This window comes from Pteronotus mesoamericanus, unplaced genomic scaffold (genome assembly GCF_021234165.1).
Source record: "Pteronotus mesoamericanus isolate MK-2021 breed Mesoamerican mustached bat unplaced genomic scaffold, CSHL_Meso_final scaffold_31, whole genome shotgun sequence".
In the NCBI taxonomy this organism is placed as follows: domain Eukaryota; kingdom Metazoa; phylum Chordata; class Mammalia; order Chiroptera; family Mormoopidae; genus Pteronotus; species Pteronotus mesoamericanus.
The window spans coordinates 26,525,472-26,544,432 of NW_026555312.1; the positions used below are offsets into that span (position 1 = coordinate 26,525,472).

The following is an 18,961-nucleotide window of genomic DNA, read 5'->3' on the forward strand; positions in this document are numbered from 1 at the left end:
GTTTTTTCTTTATTTTTAAGATTATATTTATTTTTAGAGAAAGGGGAAGGGAGGGTGAAAGAGAGGGAGAGAAACATCGATGTGTGATTGCCTCTCACACACCCCCTACAGAGGACCTGGACCAGAACCCAGGCATGTGCCATGACTGGGAATTTAACCAGTGGCTCTTTGGTTTGCAGGCTGGCACTCAATCCGCTGAGCAACACCAGTCAGGGCCTTAAATTTAAATATTTTATTTAAATATATAAAATTTATATATAAATATAAATAATAAATATATAAATTTATTATTTATATATAAATATATAAAATTTAAGTATTTTAAATTTAAATATTTTATATTTAAATACTAATTTTTTTCAGTGTACTTGTTCTATCAGTTGTTGAGAACTGTTTGTCAAGCCCTCTTGTTATGATTGTGGACTTGCCAATTTTCTCTGTTGGTTCTAATTTTGACTTATAAGAATATGTTTCATTACTTATAAATGTAAAATAATTTATCCTTATAGTATATTGAAACTTTTATCATTAGGTAGTGACCCCCTTTATCTCCAGTAATGCTTTTGTCTCAAAGTCTGTAATTTCTTTTGTTTAGAATTTGCATGGTAGGATTTTCACCCTTTTATGTATAACATATATTCTAACATTCTAGATATTGTAAATAGCCTATCATTGGACTCTCTGACCGTTCACATCATAGTATTTGACTTTTAACTGGAGTATTTAGTCCATTTACATATAATGTAATTACTGCTCTATTTGGATTATATCTATCAATTTATTTGTACTTGCTATGTGATACAATTACTTTTTTTATTCTTGTATTTTTATTTTGCTTAAGTTTTTTTTCTCACTCCATTTATCCCTCTACTCATTTGTAGTTATATATACTCTGTTTTTTCATTTATTAACCTAGAAATTATAACATGTATAAATTTTCAAAGTTCGAATTTACTCCATAGGATTGCTTTCCTACCACATTATAAAGGAGCTGCGACTCTTGAATTCCATTATCCTAGCCCAACCACATTATATGGTGGTGTTCTTTAATTTAATTTAAAAAGTGAAGCCATGTTTTATGTAGTCATTTATATTTTTATATATACACATATTTACTACTTTGCTTACATTCTTCTTGTTTCTCACACTTTCCATAAGAGAACTCTTTTTTTCTGTCTATGGTACAACTTTGCTGAGGGTCTGTTATAGAGGAACTTCCTCAGTTTTTGCTTGTATGAAAATACCTACTTCACACATATTTTTTTGTTTTTGCTATCTATCTATCTATCTATCTATCTATCTATCTATCTAATCTATCTATTGTATTATTCTCCATTACCAATTAGTTCTCTTATACCTCCCCCACCCCCCATAATCACCACACTGTTGTCCATGTCCATGAGTCCTTTTACCTTTTTGCTCAATCCCTATACTTCCTACCCCACTCCCCATGCTTTTTTGTCATCCTGCTCTGTATCTAGGAATCTGTCTTTATTTTGTGTGCTAGTTCAGTTTATTCTAGATTCCACAAAATACTGAAATCATATGGTATTTGTCTTTCTCAGACTGGCTTATTTCACTCAGCATAATGTTATCCATGTCCTTCTATACTGTTGCAAAGGGTAAAACTTTCTGCTTTTTTACAGCTGAAAATCTCTATACTGCTTTCCACAATGGCTGCACCAGTCTGCATTCCCACCAACAGTGCAAATGGGTTCCTCTTTTCTCCACATTCTCGTCAGCACTTGTTGTTTGTTGATTTATTGATGATAGCCATTCTGACAGGTGTGAGGTGATATCTCATTGTAGTTTTAATGTACATTTCTCCAAATATTAGTGATGTTGAGCATCTCTTTATATGTCTATTGGCCATCTGCATGTCCTCTTTGGAGAAGTGTCTATTCAGGTCCTGTGCCGATTTTTTAGTTGGGTAGTTTCATTTTTCTTGGTGGTGTTTTTGTAAGTTCTATATAAATTTTGGATATTCATACCTTATTAGCTATATTGTGTTTTTCTTTTTCGAGTGATTTTAAGTGTAAAGTTAGATTTTTTTTTTCTTTGCGCTTTTACTTGTTTCTTGATATAGGCCTGTACTGCCATGAATTTTGTTCTCATGATTGCTTTTCCTGTGTCCTGCCAATTGTGGGTGATATGTCCTCATTTTTATTTGTTTCAAGATATGTTTTGATTTCTATCTTGATCTTGTTGACCCATTTATTGCTTAATAACACTTTATTTAGTTTTCGTGTCTTTATGTATTTTTCAGTTTTCTTTTTGTGATTGATTTCTAGTGTCATGGAATTTTGGTCTGAGAAGATGCTTGATATAATTTCAATGTTCTTAAATTTATTGAGCCTTTTGTGTCCTTACATGTGATCTGTCCCAGAAAACATTCCATGTGCATTTGAAAAGTATGTATATTCTGCTGCCTTGGGATAAAATGCTCTGAAGGCATCCATTAAATCCACCTGGCCCAGTTTTTCTTTTAAGCCTGCTTTCTCCCTTGGATTTTCTGTTGGGAAGTCTTATCTATTGAAGTCAATGGGGTGCTAAAATCCCCAGCTATGACTGTATTTCTGTCAATCTCTCCTGTTATGTCCATCAAGATTTGCTTTACAGATTTAGGCGTTCCTATGTTGGGTGTGTAAATATTTACTATGGTTATATACTCTTGTTGGATTGTACCCTTTTCATTATGTAAAGTCCTTGTCTCTTACTATAGCCTTGGTTTTAAAGTCTATTTTGTCTGATACATGTATTGCTTCCCTAGCTTTAGCTTTTTATTTCCTTTTCATTCGCATGAAATATCTATCCATACATTTACTTTTAGTCCATGCATATCTTTTGATCTGAGGTGGGTCTGTTGTTGATAGCATTTATATGGGTCTTGTTTTCTTATCCATTCAGCTACCCTGTGTCTTTTGATTGGAGTATGTAAGCCATTTATATTTAAGTTAATTGTTGATAGGTATGTATTTATTGCCATTTTGTTTTTTAACTATTTTGATCTGTTTTTTTAAAATTTTCTTTTCTTCTTCTCAGAGTAATTTCTTTAACATTTGTTGCAGTAATGGTTTGGTGTTAAATTCCTTTAGCTTCCCAAGTCTGGGAAGTTCTTCATTTCTCTTTCAATTTTAAATCATAGCTGGGTAAAGTAGCCCTGGTTGTAGATCCTTTCTTTTTATCACTTTGAATATTTCATGCCACTGCCTTCTGGCCTGTAATGTTTCTGATTAGAAATCAGATTATAGTCTAATTGTTGCTCCCTTGTAGGTAAGTAAGTAATTTCTTTTCTCTTGTGGCTTTTAGGATTCTCTCCTTGTCTTTGTCTTGCCATTTTCTTATGATGTGATTTGGTGTAGGCCTGTTTGGATCCATCTTGTTTAGGACTCTCTTGCTTTCTGGACTTGTGTGTCTTTTTCCTTCACCACAGTAGGGGAGTTTTGGTCATTATTTCTTCACATAAATTTGCAATCCCTTGCTCACTCTATTTTCCTTCTGGTAGTCCCATGATGTGGATGTTGTTATACTTCATGTTGTCCCAAAAGTGTCTTTACCTGTCCTCATTTTTTTCTTTTTAAATTCTTTTTCCTTTTTGCTGCTCTGCTTGGTGTTTTCTCTATCTTGTCTTCCAAATTATTGATTTCATCTTCTGCTTCATCTAACCTACTTTTTATTCCTTCCAGTGTATTATATATTTCAGATATGGTGTTGTTTATTTCTGACTGGCTCTTTTTTGATTTCCATGTCTTTTTATATGCTGTTGAGTATCCTTTTAATCTTTATTCTAAACTCTACCTGATAAATTGCTTGCCTCCATTTCATTTAGTTCTTCTTCTTAAGAATTCTCTTGTTCTTTCATTTGGGGCTGGTTTCTTTATCTTCCCACTTTGGCTGCTGTTTGTAATTATTTCTATGTATTATGTTGATCTGCACAAACTCTGGTACATACCTATGTCAGACACTTCCTGAGACTAGTCCGGGGCAACCTGTTTGGAGCTATCAGTGATCCACAGCTTGTGGCTCCCTCTACTGGGCCTGGTGGGTTAAAAAAAGAACCAGGCTGCACACCAAGGCCAACTTTTACCAGCCTTGGGCCCAGGGGATTGTCAGTTAAAAGTCTCAGAGCTCCCAGAGATCTGCCTTCACTGTTAGGTTTAATCACTGATATATTCTCCTGCTATACCTAGCAGCCTGGTTTAAGTTCCACAGGGTGGGGTGAGACAGATTCTTGCAGGTAGGGCTATTGCTTCCTCTCAGGTTGATGTCACTTGCAGGGGAGTGCTCTGCCAGAGAGAGATGGCTTCTGCAGGATGGGGAAAGACTCATCGTAGGGATCCTGGCAGCTCCTCCATCAGCTTTCTCACCAGAGCCACCAATCCCAGACTCTCTTCATATGTCTCTAGTTTACTCTGCCCTTCCTCTGCCGGAACCCCAAGTATGGGGCTGCAAACATAAAATTGTGTGTTGGCCCTTTTTGAAGCTCTTTGCATCTTTAGCTGTCTCTCCCTGGTGGACAGAACCCTGCTCCTTTTCATAGCCATATATTATTTGGGTTCCTTTCCTGGTTCTGGTGCTTAGGGTGGGGACCCAGCTTGAGGTCTAGACTTGACACTTCTCAGAGGGAACCTCCCTGTGACTAAAATACCCCTCCAGAACTTCAGTTGCTGCCTGTGGGAGCCCCACCAACCCTCTCATGCCTCTGCACTCCCTGCCAGTCTCATTGTGGTGAGGTGTCTGTCCTTAGTTAGAAGACTTCTCTCCAGCTAGTATTCAGTTTTGGTTATTCAGCATGATTTTTCTTTAATTTAGTTGTAATTCCAGTTTGGTGTGGAGAGGTGGTCAGTGTAGCTCCCACTTATTCCTCTGCCATCTTGGGTCAGTTAATATATGTTTGAGATGGCTTTAATTTCAGAAATGATGTACTTACTGTTTAGGTTCATTTGGAGGTGTTTCGTGTATGAAGTTTGTTTTTTAGAGAGAAAGGAAGGGTGGGAGAAAGTGAAGGAGAGAAATATCAACGTGAGAGAGAAATATCAACTGGTTGCCTCCTATATGAACCCCAACTGGGGACAAATCCACAAATCAACCATGTGCCTTGACTGGGAATGAAATCTGTAAACTTCTGGTTTGTAGTACATTGCCCAGCTGAGCTACTCTGGCCAGGTCTGTGTATGTAGTTTTAACCCCTTTATGAGAATGTCAAAATGTCCTGATTAAAAGAGGCATATAGTCACCATGGAAACAAAACTAAGCCAAAGGCATGACTATTCTATAACAAAAAGACTGTGCTCCTAATCCCATTTCCTTTTCCCCCCATTCCTTCAGCTCTCTCCTATCTGGCAACCGTCAATATGTTCTCTGTATATATGAGTCTGTTTCTGTTCTGCTTGTTTGTTTATTTTGTTTTTTTCAGATTTAATCATTGATAGATTATGTATTGCCATTTTATTGTTCAAATTTTTTATCTCTTTTTTTCTTTTTCTCCTTAAAGAAGACCTTTTCGTGTTTCATATAATATTGGTTTGGTGGTGATGAACTCCTTTAGCTTTTTCTTGTCTGGGAAGTTTTTTATCTGTCCCTTGATTCTAAATGATAACTTTGCTGATTAAAGTCATCTTGGTTGGAGGTTCTTGCTCTTCATTACTTTGAGTATTTCTGGCCAGCAAAGTTGCCGTTGAGAAATCAGCTGACAGTGCTATGGTAGCTCACTTGTAGGTAATTAACTGCTTTTCTTTTGCTGTTTTTAAGATTCTCTCTTTGTCTTTAAACTTTGGCACTTTGATTATGAGTTTTCGTACAGGCTTCTTTGGCTTCATCTTGTCTGGGACTCTCTGTGCTTCCTGGAATTTCATGTCTATTTCCTTCCCCAGGTTAGGGAAGCTTTTGTCTTTATTTCTTCAAATAGATTTTCAATTTCTTGCGCTCTTCTCCTTCTGCACCCCTATGGTGTGAGTGTTAGTATGCTTGAAGTTGTCTCAGAGGCTCCTTACACTGTCATCATTTTGGGGGGTTTTTTTCTCTTTGCTGTTCTGACTGGGTATTTTTTGCTTCCTTTTATTCCAAATTGTTGATTTGATTCTCAACTTCATCTACTCTACTGCTGATTTTCTGTAAATTATTCTTTGTTTTAGTTATTTTATCCTTCATTTCTGATTGGTTCTTTTTTATGCTGTTTAAGTTTTTACTATGTTCATTGAGCATCCTTATAACCAGTGTTTTCAATTCTGCATCTAATACATTGCTTGTCTCCTTTTTTTTCTTTTCTAGAGTTTTGTTCTTTCACTTGAGACATGTTACTTTGCCTTCTCAGTTTGGAGGCCTCCAATGTTAGGTAGAGCTGCTACGTCTCCCAGACTTGGTAGAGTGGCCTAATGTAGTAGGTGTGTTATAGGGTCCAGTGGTATAGCCTCCCCTATCATCCAAGCTGGGTGCTCAAGGTGTGCCCTGTGTGGGCTGTGTACACCCTCTTCTTGTAGTTGAGCCTTGATTGCTGTTGGCATAACAATGGGAGGAATTCATCTCCAGGCCAATCAGCTGTAGGGACTGGCTGTGACCACTGACCACTGTGTTGTGCAGGGGCCTACTCCACAGAGCAGGACTTTTTCAGCAGGGCTCTGGTGCCCACAGAGTTTGCCCCTTGAGTATATCACTTGTGGAAGTGGTTGTATGGTGGTGCTCTGATGTGGTCTGAAGCTATCAGCTGGTTATGGAACCTTCTGGGAGATGAAGGCCAAGGTCAGCTACTGTCTGTGTTCTGCCTGGGAACACAGCATGAGCTACAGAGCAATCTGCAGATGGCTGCTACTTGTGCTGGGTGCGGAGGTGCCCAGGTGAGGGCAAACTGTGAACCAAGGCTGGCTGCTGCTAGTGAAAGGTATGGGGCCCACTGAGGTCAGATGCTGCTTGTTTAAGAGATTTTAGGAAAATGCAAAGAATGAGTTGTGACAGGCCATTCATATTGAAAAGCCACTGGAAACATCTTGGGCGGACCTGAAAGCTGGGTGTGGCAGGGCCTAAGGAAATCATCAGGGTGGAGCAAACAGTGTGAGTCTGGTTAATGGAGTCTCAGATACGGTGTCTGCCTACCAGATCTGTGAGGGGAGGATTCACCAAAGGAACAATGGCCTCTTCCAGAACTTCTGTTTGGGAGAAAGCTGCCTCCCAGCTGTTGCCCTGGTACAGGATAATTTGGTTCCTCCACATATGTCCCTGGTGTCTTTTAAGTTGCTTCCCCAACTCTAGTGCTCAGAGGGAGTGAGTCTGAGTAAGTCTGTGCATGGGCCCTTTCAGAGGAACCTCCTGGGACTCCAGAAGCCCTTCATATCCCTCAGTCACAATTCCTGCTGGATTTTACAACCACTAGTTATGGGGGCTTCTCTTCCTGGCACTGGAAACCTGGGTTGGGGGGACTGATGTGGGGTTGGGTCTCCTTGCTGCTCGGTGGGGGGGCCTTTGCAGTTGAGATATGCCTTCCAATTTTTATCTGCCATATGTGATTATAGGGCCAGCTTGTTCCACATCTCTGCCCTCTTACCAGTCTCCATGGGGCTTCTTTAATTCTCTAGTTGTAAGACTTCCATTCAGCCAGATTTCAGGCATTTCTGAATGATGGTTGTTCTGTAGTTGTAATTTTGATGTGGTTGTGCGAGTAGGCAAGAATCATATTTATCTATGCCCCCATCTTGACTGGAAATTGTCATATCTTATTTTGTAGAAGTTTGGATATGCTGCAGCATTTATTCGTTTGTTTAGTCTATTGGTTATTTACTATGTTCAAGGCACTTTACATGTTAGATATTCTAGAGGAACAGTCCCCAACCATTTTGGCACCAGGGACTGTTTTTGTGAAAGACAATTTTTCCATGAATGGAGAGTGGAGGAATGGTTTCAGGATGAGTCAAGTGCATTACTTTCAAGCTCACCTCCTGCTGTGTGGCCCAGTTCCTGACAGGCCTAGACCTGTACCAGTCTGTGGCATGGAAGTCGGGGACTCCTGTTCTAGGGAACAAAACAGACACAATGTCTGACCTCATTGGAGCATACCTCCTAGTGGGGGAAACATGATACACAAGAAACATAAACAGGTAGTTTATTATATTGTGGTAAAGGCTAAGAAAAAATCAGGAAGAGGGATTAAAAGTTGGGAGGTGGTATTAAGTGTTATATTATGATAAAGGCTAAGAAAAAATTAATTATAGAGAAGAAGTTTAAATGTTGTGTGTGTGTGTGTGGGGGGGGGGAATTTATTGAAATTTAAGTTGGATGGCCAGAGGAAACTTTAGTGCAGTTGGAGGAAGAGCGAGTGCAAAGGCCTTTAGGTATGAGTGTGTCTAGGGTGTCTGAGGAAGCTCAAGGAGACCAGGGTAGAAGAGCAGACTGGAGAAAGAGAAACTTGCTCTTTTGCCTCTTTACTGTCTTCCCACCATAGTGCGCAACTCCTTGCACATAGAATATTCAAGTATTTATTAAACATATTAATGAAATTGGATTCCATAACTTTCAGAGGGAAAACCAATGGTGATTAGCTGGATATGTGAGGAGAGGGGAGAGAACAGGTGTAGGGGCTATGCGTATGGTGGGGTTAGGATGAGAAGGAATACAAAAAAGTGGGTTCAAGATGGAGATGTTGAGTAGGTAATTGGAAACACCAGTTTGCTACTTAGGAGCGCTCAGGCAAGAGAGGTATTTGGCAGATGACAATTTGAGGTATGAGATTGATGAGATCCTCCAGGGTCACAGTGTAGGAATTCCAGTGTGGAGAAGGCTATGGTGTGGGAATGCAGAGACAGATATGGATTCATTCTATAGTCAGGACCTCAGGCCTTGATGGCAGAAGAGAAATAGACGGTAAAGAAAAGCAAAAGTCAGGTGAATGCTAGTGCACTGTTAACAATGGTGGTGACATTGATAAAATCAAGAGGGCCTGGATGGGGTAAAAGTGAATATCAGAATAGAAAATATTTAATGAGTTCTGAGTTGAAAAGAGAATCTATATTTAAATCTCATAAGCTGAGGCCTTCAAAGTCACTTGAGCTAATGAGAAGCCAAAATGACTTTATTTATAAGGTAGCCCTAGGTGCAATGCTGAAGCTCCAGTGTTACCAGCAGGTGGCACACTCCACAAGGGTGATCAGATGAGCTTCCAAAACCCATTTGCCTGGAAACCTTCGGACCTTGACATTAAGCCTAGAGCCCCGGAAGTGGGTTTTTTTTTTTTTTTTTGCGGGGGGGGCGGGGGTGGGGTAGGGAGGGGAGGTATTTGATGCCAATCATTACTGCTTTTTATTTGAGTTAGTCTGTACCTTAACAAGCAGAGTAGTGGTCAAATGTTATAGAACTCATCAAAGAGGCCTATTCCCTTGTGTCTTTTTTAGGCATCATTAGACTTAGTGCTTTGATACTTGAATGTGCCAAATTATAAGTAGTTAAGAACAGGAAACAACTTTCACTTGATGCTCATCAAAGTTAGATATTAACTGGCAAATAGAGGACAAGATAAACTTGGGGCAAAATTAATGTCTGTGTGGTTATTAATGTGCTATGCTTACCTTTAGACACATCAGATGGTAGTTTTGCTAAGTGGAAGCAGTCAAAATTGAAAGAAGATGATGCTCCAGGATCGCTTTCCTCAGTGACAGAAGAAACAGACTTGTCAGGTAACATTATGCACCCAGTCAATCAGTCAAACAAGATTGTGATAAAGTATAAGCACTAAATGCACCAATGTGAATTAAAAGGGAATTACAGCTCGAAGTTCATAGCAGCTGCAAAACCCAAAAAACTAAGCATTCTATCCTTTCAGAGACAAGTTAATTGTTGCACAAATTACACATAAAAGCAAGCATATCCCTTTCTAGACTTTTGATTTCTGCCTCATAACTCTTCTTTATGGCAATTTTCAGGGCCTAAGGTTCCTAAACTTACAGGTCTCTGCTTTAGTTGATAGTTATTAACTAAATTTTTGTGTTGTATACGTTTACTCTAAACCAATGAATAAGAATAACCTGAAATGTCCTCAGATATAGGGTTAGCCTTCTGGGTGAGTGACACCACTATATTTTGAAACAAAAGGCTCCAAGAAGGCAAATTGGGAACCCCAGAGGTACTAGGGGGTGGTGGTTAAGCACCAGGCAACCTGGGTTCCAATCCTGAAGCAGCTGGTGGGAGCTTGCACCAGTTATTTGATCTCCCTGTTAAATGTGGACAATACCAGTGCCTACTTCACATGGTTTTTAAGAGGATTAAATGAGTCAACACATGCAAATCCCTTAGAATGGTGTCAGACCCCTCCTGTGCCCTAATGAAACTTCTGGCACCCATAAGTTGTTATGCCAGCATTTCCCTTATAGAAATGTCCTACCCACCTCGTCTGCCTTAAAACTTCTCACAACACCGTAGCCTGCTCCTTAGACATAATATTAGTTACACTGACTTAAAGTGCTGGGAAAATTTGGATTAAATGGGCACTTGCTAGAGAGTAAAGTTTGATGGGAAGCAACATGAAATGCCTCCTGCAAGGACCCTTGGCTTGATGGGCCTTGTTGGCCCCGGCCGGAGTCAGCCCTGCTGTAGTCACTGCCAGGCAGCTGTGGAGCTTGGTGGATCAGATTTGTGCTTCTGCCTGACTGTCCATCCTCAGGTCAGCTGGTGGACTGAGCATATCTACTTCAAGCACTTTGTTAATTTTACTTTGTGTTTTATTTTTATTGTTCAGAAGGCATGTCTACTCCATCCCTGGCAGTTGTGCCAGAGAACTTGAATAGTTCTGCTGTTATTACAACCTTTGAAAACTTCACTAGAGAACTGAAAAGAAAATATGAGGTAATGATCCACTTACAATGAAAAGCTAGCTTGTGATGAGTTTAAAGTAATAGGTTCATATTATTTATTAATGCCATTATCCTTCATGTGTGGAAGTGTTCCTGAGTGTTTTGGGAAGGTAGATTTGTCTTAGCTGTGGTCACTGATTTTAAAGCTATTGTGAATTATGGTTCGTATTTATAGGACAGCTATTTCATGTCCATTTGATACCATAGGACCAGATGGACTATATGGAAATCAGACTCATGGTTTGGTTTCATTGATAACATTCTAGACAACTGAACTACAAGGAAGCAATGATTTTGGTCACAATGATAGACAAAGAGGAGGGAGAGAAGGAGGCATACGGAAAACAGAGGTGTCTGGGACAGAGATGGAGTTAGGCTGTGGATGGGTGTGGTGGCTTCTCTTTGTGACACTGCACATAGAGGCTGTCCCCAAACTTTTATCTGCCATGTGAATTTTAGAACCATTTCAGTACCTCCTTTTGTCATATTTTTGTATATCCCTAGAGTTATTTGATAGCACATTTGAGGGAACTTTCTTACCCTAACATATGGTCATTTATCTAAGTTGAAAGGTTTCCAAACTCTCACTGTCTGCAACGCCAATGTAAGCTAATAGGTAATGGAAATTTGTACATGATATGCAACATGTGTAGCAATAGTATGAATGTGAGTTTTTCAATTTTAGCTTATTGCTCTTTATTGCTACTGACCCTGAGGTAAATGCATAGAAGGTGTGTTGCATGGCACCATATCACAATTCCCTAGCCATAATGTTTGCAAAGAATATTATATGCCGTCAACATCTTTTTAGCACAAAGCCTGCACTCAATTTGTGTAGTTATGGTTAACCCAAGTGTGATCTTTTTAATTGTTATTATGGTTTAGCTTAGGTACAGAAGGAGTACACTTTATTCAAAATATGCAAAGAAAGCACCGAGTTGCCTAATAAAACTTTTACACCAGATACATCACTGCAGGTAAGTATTGGCTTTCAAAACAAGTTCACAAAAGTGTGATCGCTCACAAACATTTGTCTCATGACCACTGTACTGGCTTGTGAGGAGTTGAAGCTTGGGCAGATGTGAGGTTTGATACATGGCTTAACTCTTCTAGATGTCTGATTCTTCATTCATAAGATAATGGGTTGAACTAAAGGCCCTCCCTAAGGCTCTTTATGGCCTCCCACTCTATGATTCTAAAATACTATTCTTAAAAAAATTCATAACCCAATTGTGAAGACAGGGCAAGCACGTATAGATATATAAAAAATGCTGGATAAAGCATAGTGATATAGACATATGGTGGGATATTACTGAGCCTTAAAAAGGAATGAAATTCTGATGTAGGCTACAACACAGATGGACATGCTAAGTGAAATGTATAAAAGGACAATTATTGTATGATTCCACTTATATGTTCTATCTTCAGTAGGCAAATTCATAGAGATGGAAGGTGTAATAGAGGTTACCAGCAATCAGGGGAGTAGGAAACAGGTAGTTATTGTTTAATCAATACAGGATTTTTGTTTGGGATGATGGGAAAGTTTTGGAAATGGATAGTGGTAATGGCGGCACAATATTGTGAATGGCCTTATAATGCTACTGAATGGCACACTTTCAATGGTTAAAAGGGTAAAATTTATGTATATTTTTCCACACTAAAAAGTACTACAGACTCATGCACATACATGTATATGTGTGCAAACACACATACCCCTATCACCGTGTAGCAAGAAGTACAAGGGTGCTGAGATTTCAGAGAGACATGAAGGATGAGAAATGCAAGTGGAGAGATGGGTTTATGTAGTGACTGGAGTTAATCCAGAGCGATTACAATGGAAGTGCTTCTGGAGTGAGTATTGGGAAACAAAAGTTTGAAAAGTATAGGGAAGACGAGTATAGAGATTGTTTCTCTCAGAGACAATGGCCTTAAATGAGGGTAGGGAAGACAGTGATGGCAAGTTGGTTTGCTTAACTGATGGAGAAAGTTTCTTAGGGCAGGCTACATAATGTGAATAGAAATTTATAATTTTTTCAAACATTTATACATGTACTTGCCATTTGATTCTCAAAACAAGCTCAAAAAAGACTTTGGACTTGTGGAACTCCCATTATCTTCTGGGGGGGATATACATTCATTTGCTTCTTGTTTAGCATATGCCCATGAACAGTGCTAGGTGCTGGGTCCTGTGCTGCAGGCAGGAGTACAGGGAGAGTGAGGGTCAAGAGTGTCTTGCCTTTGTGGAATTTTCTGCATAATGGAAAAGACAGACAAGAAGCAAGCAAACAAATAAGCAGTTTATATGGTGGTTAGACACATAATACCGACTGTTAGAATTTTAGAACTAAAATGTAGAGATGAAAAAAAGTTTGTTAGCCAATTTCAGTTCTTAGAGCCAGCTTACTCAAGAAAAGGGATGCAAGCGGAAGGTAGGAAGCAATGGGGAACTGTGATTGGTGGAATAGTGGCTTTTAGCCCAAGTCTGGCATTGGTCTCCTTTTCCCTGGCATTATTTCTCCTTTGCTTTCTACAAAGTATGATTTTAAATACCAGCTTCCTCCAGGCTTCTGTTGAAAGACTAAAGCAGAGTTGGCATAGTTAGGTTTCAGGGGGTGAGGATGGGCTGACAGTAAGGGGAGGGAAGAGAAATGAGATGGGAATTCTTAAAACAAGAAACATCCCGAGTAGAACATGAAGTATCCTTGCAATAAGAGGATTAATCAAGAATGTCTTGTGTCATAGCCAAGCAGCCCCAATTACATTTGTTGCCTTTACGATTACAGACTGAATAAACTAGAGCAGTTTAACAATTTTGTTCTTCGAGAGCTGACCAATCTTGAGAAGGATTTTCAGGCTCTGAAACACCTAGAGAAAGATCTTCTGGTAAATTCTTTTTGTTTACAACATTCTCTATGATTTTCAAGAAGATGTTCCAGGGTAGAATAACTGTTTCCCCTCTAAACACACCTATTATTCCATTTTAGGAATTTCTGGAAAAACAGGCTGATGATCTAAAATCATTCTGTGACCTGCAGATGATGAGGTAATTTTTTAAAGTGTTTTTTCTAGAAGTATTTTAGTTAAATGTGAGCTGATGGTTTAGCTGGAGTGTTGGGGTTGATGTTGGTAGAACTTCATATAATGAGCTAAATGGATGCTTCTTTTTAAACCAGCTGTGCCTGTGGCACTGCCTGAGTGGGGTCTGGCTCAGGATATCAACCGAGAAGGGCATATTTTGAAAAGCAGAAACAGGGTTATCCAAATTTCAGTGTTTGTGATCTAAATTGTTTTATTTTTAAGCAGAATTTAAAAAAAATTAAAATGGGTAGATTTTGAGCCAAAGATTTAGATTTTTGAGTAAACAGTTGATTTTGAGTTATATGCTGACTTGTGTTCTTGATACAATATATCCTGTCAGGAACACACACACACACGTATATGGCAACCAATGGGTTTATCCCACCCCACATTCTGAGGCTGCTGCTTCTATCCACCTGGAGTCCCATCACATTGTCTGGAATGTAGGGTGCAGGGTAGTGGAAAGCAGAGTCCTATGCTCCTCTGGTTCTGCCCTGGGATGGAGTTTAGTGTTTTTTTCCAGCTTGAACAGTCAAAACAATCCCAAAATACACATGCAATGGCTAAAGCTTTGTCTGCCCATTGAGAACCAGCCCCTGTCATAGAAATCTAAGTCAAATGGTTTTAGGATGGATATTATTCGTATTGTACCACATAATTCAAACAACAATACTTTCGAAATTTAAGTTGCCACTCCTCTGTTATTCCATTTAACACATGAATAATAACAGTACTGACTATAGATTTTCAAAATTCTTTCACAGGCATATCTTCCTCCATGTACCCTTAATAATCAAAGGCAGTATGCTTTTAAAACCTCTTCACTGAATGCCCCAGGTTGTGAATGGTTCTCAAACTTCTTGGAATTGAGACGTCCTAAACTTTTACTTAAAAAAATTTAAGTATAATTTCACTCTATCTTTTTTTTTAGAGAACTTTTCAGTCTTTAAGGACTTAACTCCTTACCTGGGCTTTGATGGAGGTCGTGGGACAGCGCCCAAAAGTCTAAATTGGGGTGGGGGTGTCCGGTCCTTCTGGGCTTCATGAGAACAATTCCAGACTACCTTGCTGTGAATAGCACATTCACACATTAATGTAGTTTCACATTACATTACAGCTTGGGAAGCACATAGACATCAAAGACACTCACTTCAGAAATGTCTCTAATAGCTGTAGCCTCTACTGTGTTTCTAGGGATGAGCTTCCTGATGGCCTTGTCTATGGGCACATATTGGGCACAGCTGGTGCAGCAAATTAACTGCACATGTCTGTGGCCTTTTTTGGCATGACTGTTGTTCCTTCTTTTCTTGGTCATCTTGGAAGAGAGGACCCAAGAGAGGCTTAGACTTTTAAAATTTATTGAGAATCCCCAAAGAGCTTTTGATTTATGGGTTATAGCTGTGAAAATTTTCCACAATGAAAATTGAGACTGAGATTTAAAACTTTTAATTATTTTAAAATAGCAAATAAATATGTACATATTGATGTAAATAATAGATTTTTATTAAAAATAATCAGACTTTTCAAGAAGAAATATGAGAAGAGTAGCACTGTTTTATGTTTTTGCAAATCTCTTTAATGCTGGGCTTACTAGAAGATAGCTGCATCCTCATGTTGCTTCTGAATTAAGTCTGTTGTGATATATCACATGTCATGTAGCCTCTGGAAAATTCAACTGCATATTTGTGAGAAAGTAAGAATTTAAAAGAGCAAATAATGTCTTAGTATTGTTACCATTTACCAAAATAAACATTCACCTTATAGAACCTTTGGAAGCTTACTTTTCTTAGGGGTCACCAAGGAGAGAGGGTCCCTTTAGGGTCCAAAAGTTCACAATTTGAGAACTGCTAGTATAAAGCAGCACAGTAATAAACATTAGAGATTATGCCCCTTAGTCTTCTGAAAGCTGGAGAATTTACTTATTTTAACTGAATCCCACATTTTAGACAACTGTTTCATTAGTTGACACAGATTACATTGTAGGATATTAATTACCATTTACATTCATCTCCCTTGATAACAGACCCCTGTGTGAATTTAGAATAAGAACAAAATTGCTTCTAAATATACATATCTCACTCAGGGTTTTGCATTTGTTCTCCTTTCTCCCAAACACCCAAGGAAATCATCTTGTATCTTGTAGATGAGAGAGGATGGTGGTGCTCTTAGCTCACTTTAAGTGTGTCCAGGGCACTAGGCTCTGGGCTAAGCACTTGAAGTGCCTATAGAAATTAGAGAAGTTAAGTAGCTTGGTAGAAATCAAGCATCTGGATCTGGTCAGTATCCAGTGTCTGTCCTTTTGTCATGTTTGCACATTAGTGTTGGCATTATATATTTTTCTAGGGATATGAGAAGAACATTTCTCAGACTAGATTATTTCAGCTCCTAGTACAATGCTGTAGAGAGATGGGGATTTAGTGATTTGAGATGTGGTCATGAAATACCTCTGCACAAGTTTCAGCCAAGATGGAGTGTAGGTAGTTGTTCTTCACCTCCTCACACAACTAAAAGAAACAAAAAACCCCAACCTGAATTGCCAGAAAATCAAATTGTACAAAAGTCTGACAACCAAGGCGCTAAAGAAGAAACATTTATCCAGACTGGTAGAAGGGGCGGAGATGGGCAGCTGCAGCAGAGAGGATGTGAGGCAAGGCAGTAGCTGGTGGAGCAGGTGGATGAGGCAGCAGCTGGTGGACTGGATGGGCCCATATTTGCATGCAGATAAGCCAGGAGGAACGTCTGGAGAGCTGGAGAGCAAGACAGACCACGCAATCCAGGGTTCCAGCGTGGGGAAAATAAAGCCTCAGAACCTATGGATGTAAAAACCTGTGGGGGCTGTGGCAGCAGGAGAAATTGCCAATCTCTTGAAAGCGGGGTGAGAGCTGAGCAAATGGCATTGTTCCCTCTCTGACCCTTCCCCCACATATAGTGCCAGAATGCAGTGAAGCGGGTTGCTCCACCATGGCGAATACCTGAAGCTTTGCCCCTTACAACGTAACAGGTGCACTGAGACAAAGAAATGAGACCCAAATGAAAGAACAGATCAAAACCCCAGAAAAAGAACTAAGCGATGAGGACATAGCCAACCTATCAGATGCAGAGTTCAAAACGCTAGTAATCGGGATGCTCATAGAAATGATTGAGTATGGCCTCAAAGTAAAGGAAAAAGTGAAGGTTATACAGAGTGAAATAAAGAAAGATACACAGGGAACCAACAGTGAAAGGAAGGAGACCATTCTCAAATCAACCATTTGGAACAAAAGGAAGAAATTAACATTCAACTGGAGGAGAATGAAGAAATAAGAATGCAGTAAAATGAGAAGCTTAGGAACTTCTGGGACAGCTTTAAACATTCCTTTTTTTTTTTTCAGGAATATAAAAATTCTGTAATTTTAAAAAATTTTTTAAAAAAATTTTCCATATATATTTGTCTCCATTTACCTACCACCACTTTCCCCTGCCACATCCACCCCCACAGCCCCTAACCCCCAGTCCTTCCCAACATGGGCTTCGTTCATGTGTCCTTCACACCTGTTCCTTGATCTGATCCTTCCTCTTCCCTTCGCTGCTACCCTCCTCCTTCCCTCCCTCCCATTCCTGTTGGTTTCTTCTTTCTTTCAATGTTGCTAGTCATATTTTCCTTGCCTGCTTGCTTTGCTGATTAGGTTCCACTTATAGGTGAGATCATATGGTATTTGTCTTTTAACCCCTGGCTGATTTCACTTAGCATAATTCTCTCCAGTTCCATCCATGTTCTTGAGAAGGGTAATAACTCTTTCTTTCTTCCGGCTGCATAGTATTACATTGTGTAAACATATTATTGTTTTTTGATCCACTCATTTACTGATGGGCACTTAGGTTGCTTCCAGAACTTGGCTACTCTAAATTGTGCTGCTATGAACATTGGGGTGCGTAGGTTCTTTTGAATTGGCATTTTGGGATTCTTAGGGTATAATCCCAGCAGGGGAATCACTGGGTCAAAAGGCAGTTCCATTTTTAGCTTTTTGAGGGAATTCCACACTTTTTTCCACAGTGGCTGCACCAGTCTGCATTCCCACCAACAGTGTACTAGGGTTCCCTTTTCTCCACAATCTCACCAGCACCTGTTGTTTGTTGATTTATTTATAGCCATTCTACCGATATGAAGTGGTATCTCATTGTGGTTTTAATTTGCATTTCTCTGATGGCTACTGATGCTGAGCATCCTTTCATATGTCTCTGGGCCCTCTGTATCTCCTCCTTGGAGAAGTGTCTGTTCAGGTCCTTTGCCCATTTTTTAATTGGATTCTTTGTCTTCCTGGAGTGGAGTTGTGTGAGTTCTTCATACATTTTGGAGATTAAACCCTTGTCTGAAGTATCATTGGCAAATATATTTTCCCATACGGTTGGCTCCCTTTCCATTTTGCTGATTTATTTTTAGCTGTGCACAAGCTTCTTATTTTGATGAAGTCCCATTTGTTTATTATTTCCTTTATGTCCCTTGATTTAGGGGATATACGGTGAAAATATTGCTGCATGGGATATCTTAGAGTTTCCTGCCTATGTTCTCCTCTAGGACCTTTGTGGTGTCATGACTTATATTTAAGTCTTTTATCCATCTTGAGCTTATTTTTGTGTATGGTGTCAGTTGGTGGTCGAATTTCAATTTTTTGCATGTAGCTGTCCAGCTCTTTCAACACGATTGGTTGTAGATGCTATTTTTACTCCATTTTATGCTTCTGCACCCTTTGTAGAATATTAATTGATCTTAGAGACATGAGTTTATTTCTGGACTCTCTATTCTGTTCCATTGATCTATATGTCTGTTCTTATGCCAGTACCAGACTGTTTTGATTACAGTAGCCTTGTAATATAGTTTGATGTCAGGTATTGTGATCCCTCCTACTTTGTTTCTCTGTCTCAAAATTGCTATGGCTATTCAGGGTTGTTTATGGTTCCATATAAATTTTTGAAATGTCTGTTCTATTTCTGTGAAATATGTCATTGGTATCTTAATAGGGATTGTGTTGAATATATAAATTGCTTTGGGTAGTATGGACATTTTGGTGATG

The 18,961-nt window shown here is 39.2% G+C and overlaps 1 protein-coding gene and 1 pseudogene across 1 annotated transcript in view; one reads left to right on the plus strand and one right to left on the minus strand.

Moving 5' to 3' along the window:
- The window catches only part of SYCP2L (synaptonemal complex protein 2 like), a 74,585-nt gene extending 59,725 nt beyond the window's left edge, over positions 1–14,860 (plus strand). The window contains exons 30-35 of the mRNA XM_054592001.1: positions 9,558–9,659; positions 10,718–10,824; positions 11,718–11,809; positions 13,616–13,715; positions 13,817–13,875; positions 14,842–14,860. Of these exons, the coding sequence (XP_054447976.1) occupies positions 9,558–9,659; positions 10,718–10,824; positions 11,718–11,809; positions 13,616–13,715; positions 13,817–13,875; positions 14,842–14,860 (479 nt within the window). The remainder of the gene's footprint in view (positions 1–9,557; positions 9,660–10,717; positions 10,825–11,717; positions 11,810–13,615; positions 13,716–13,816; positions 13,876–14,841) is intronic.
- A 12-nt stretch (positions 14,861–14,872) lies between these two features.
- On the minus strand, positions 14,873–15,225 carry LOC129085580 (putative 40S ribosomal protein S26-like 1; annotated as a pseudogene).
- Between the last annotated feature and the right edge of the window lie 3,736 nt (positions 15,226–18,961).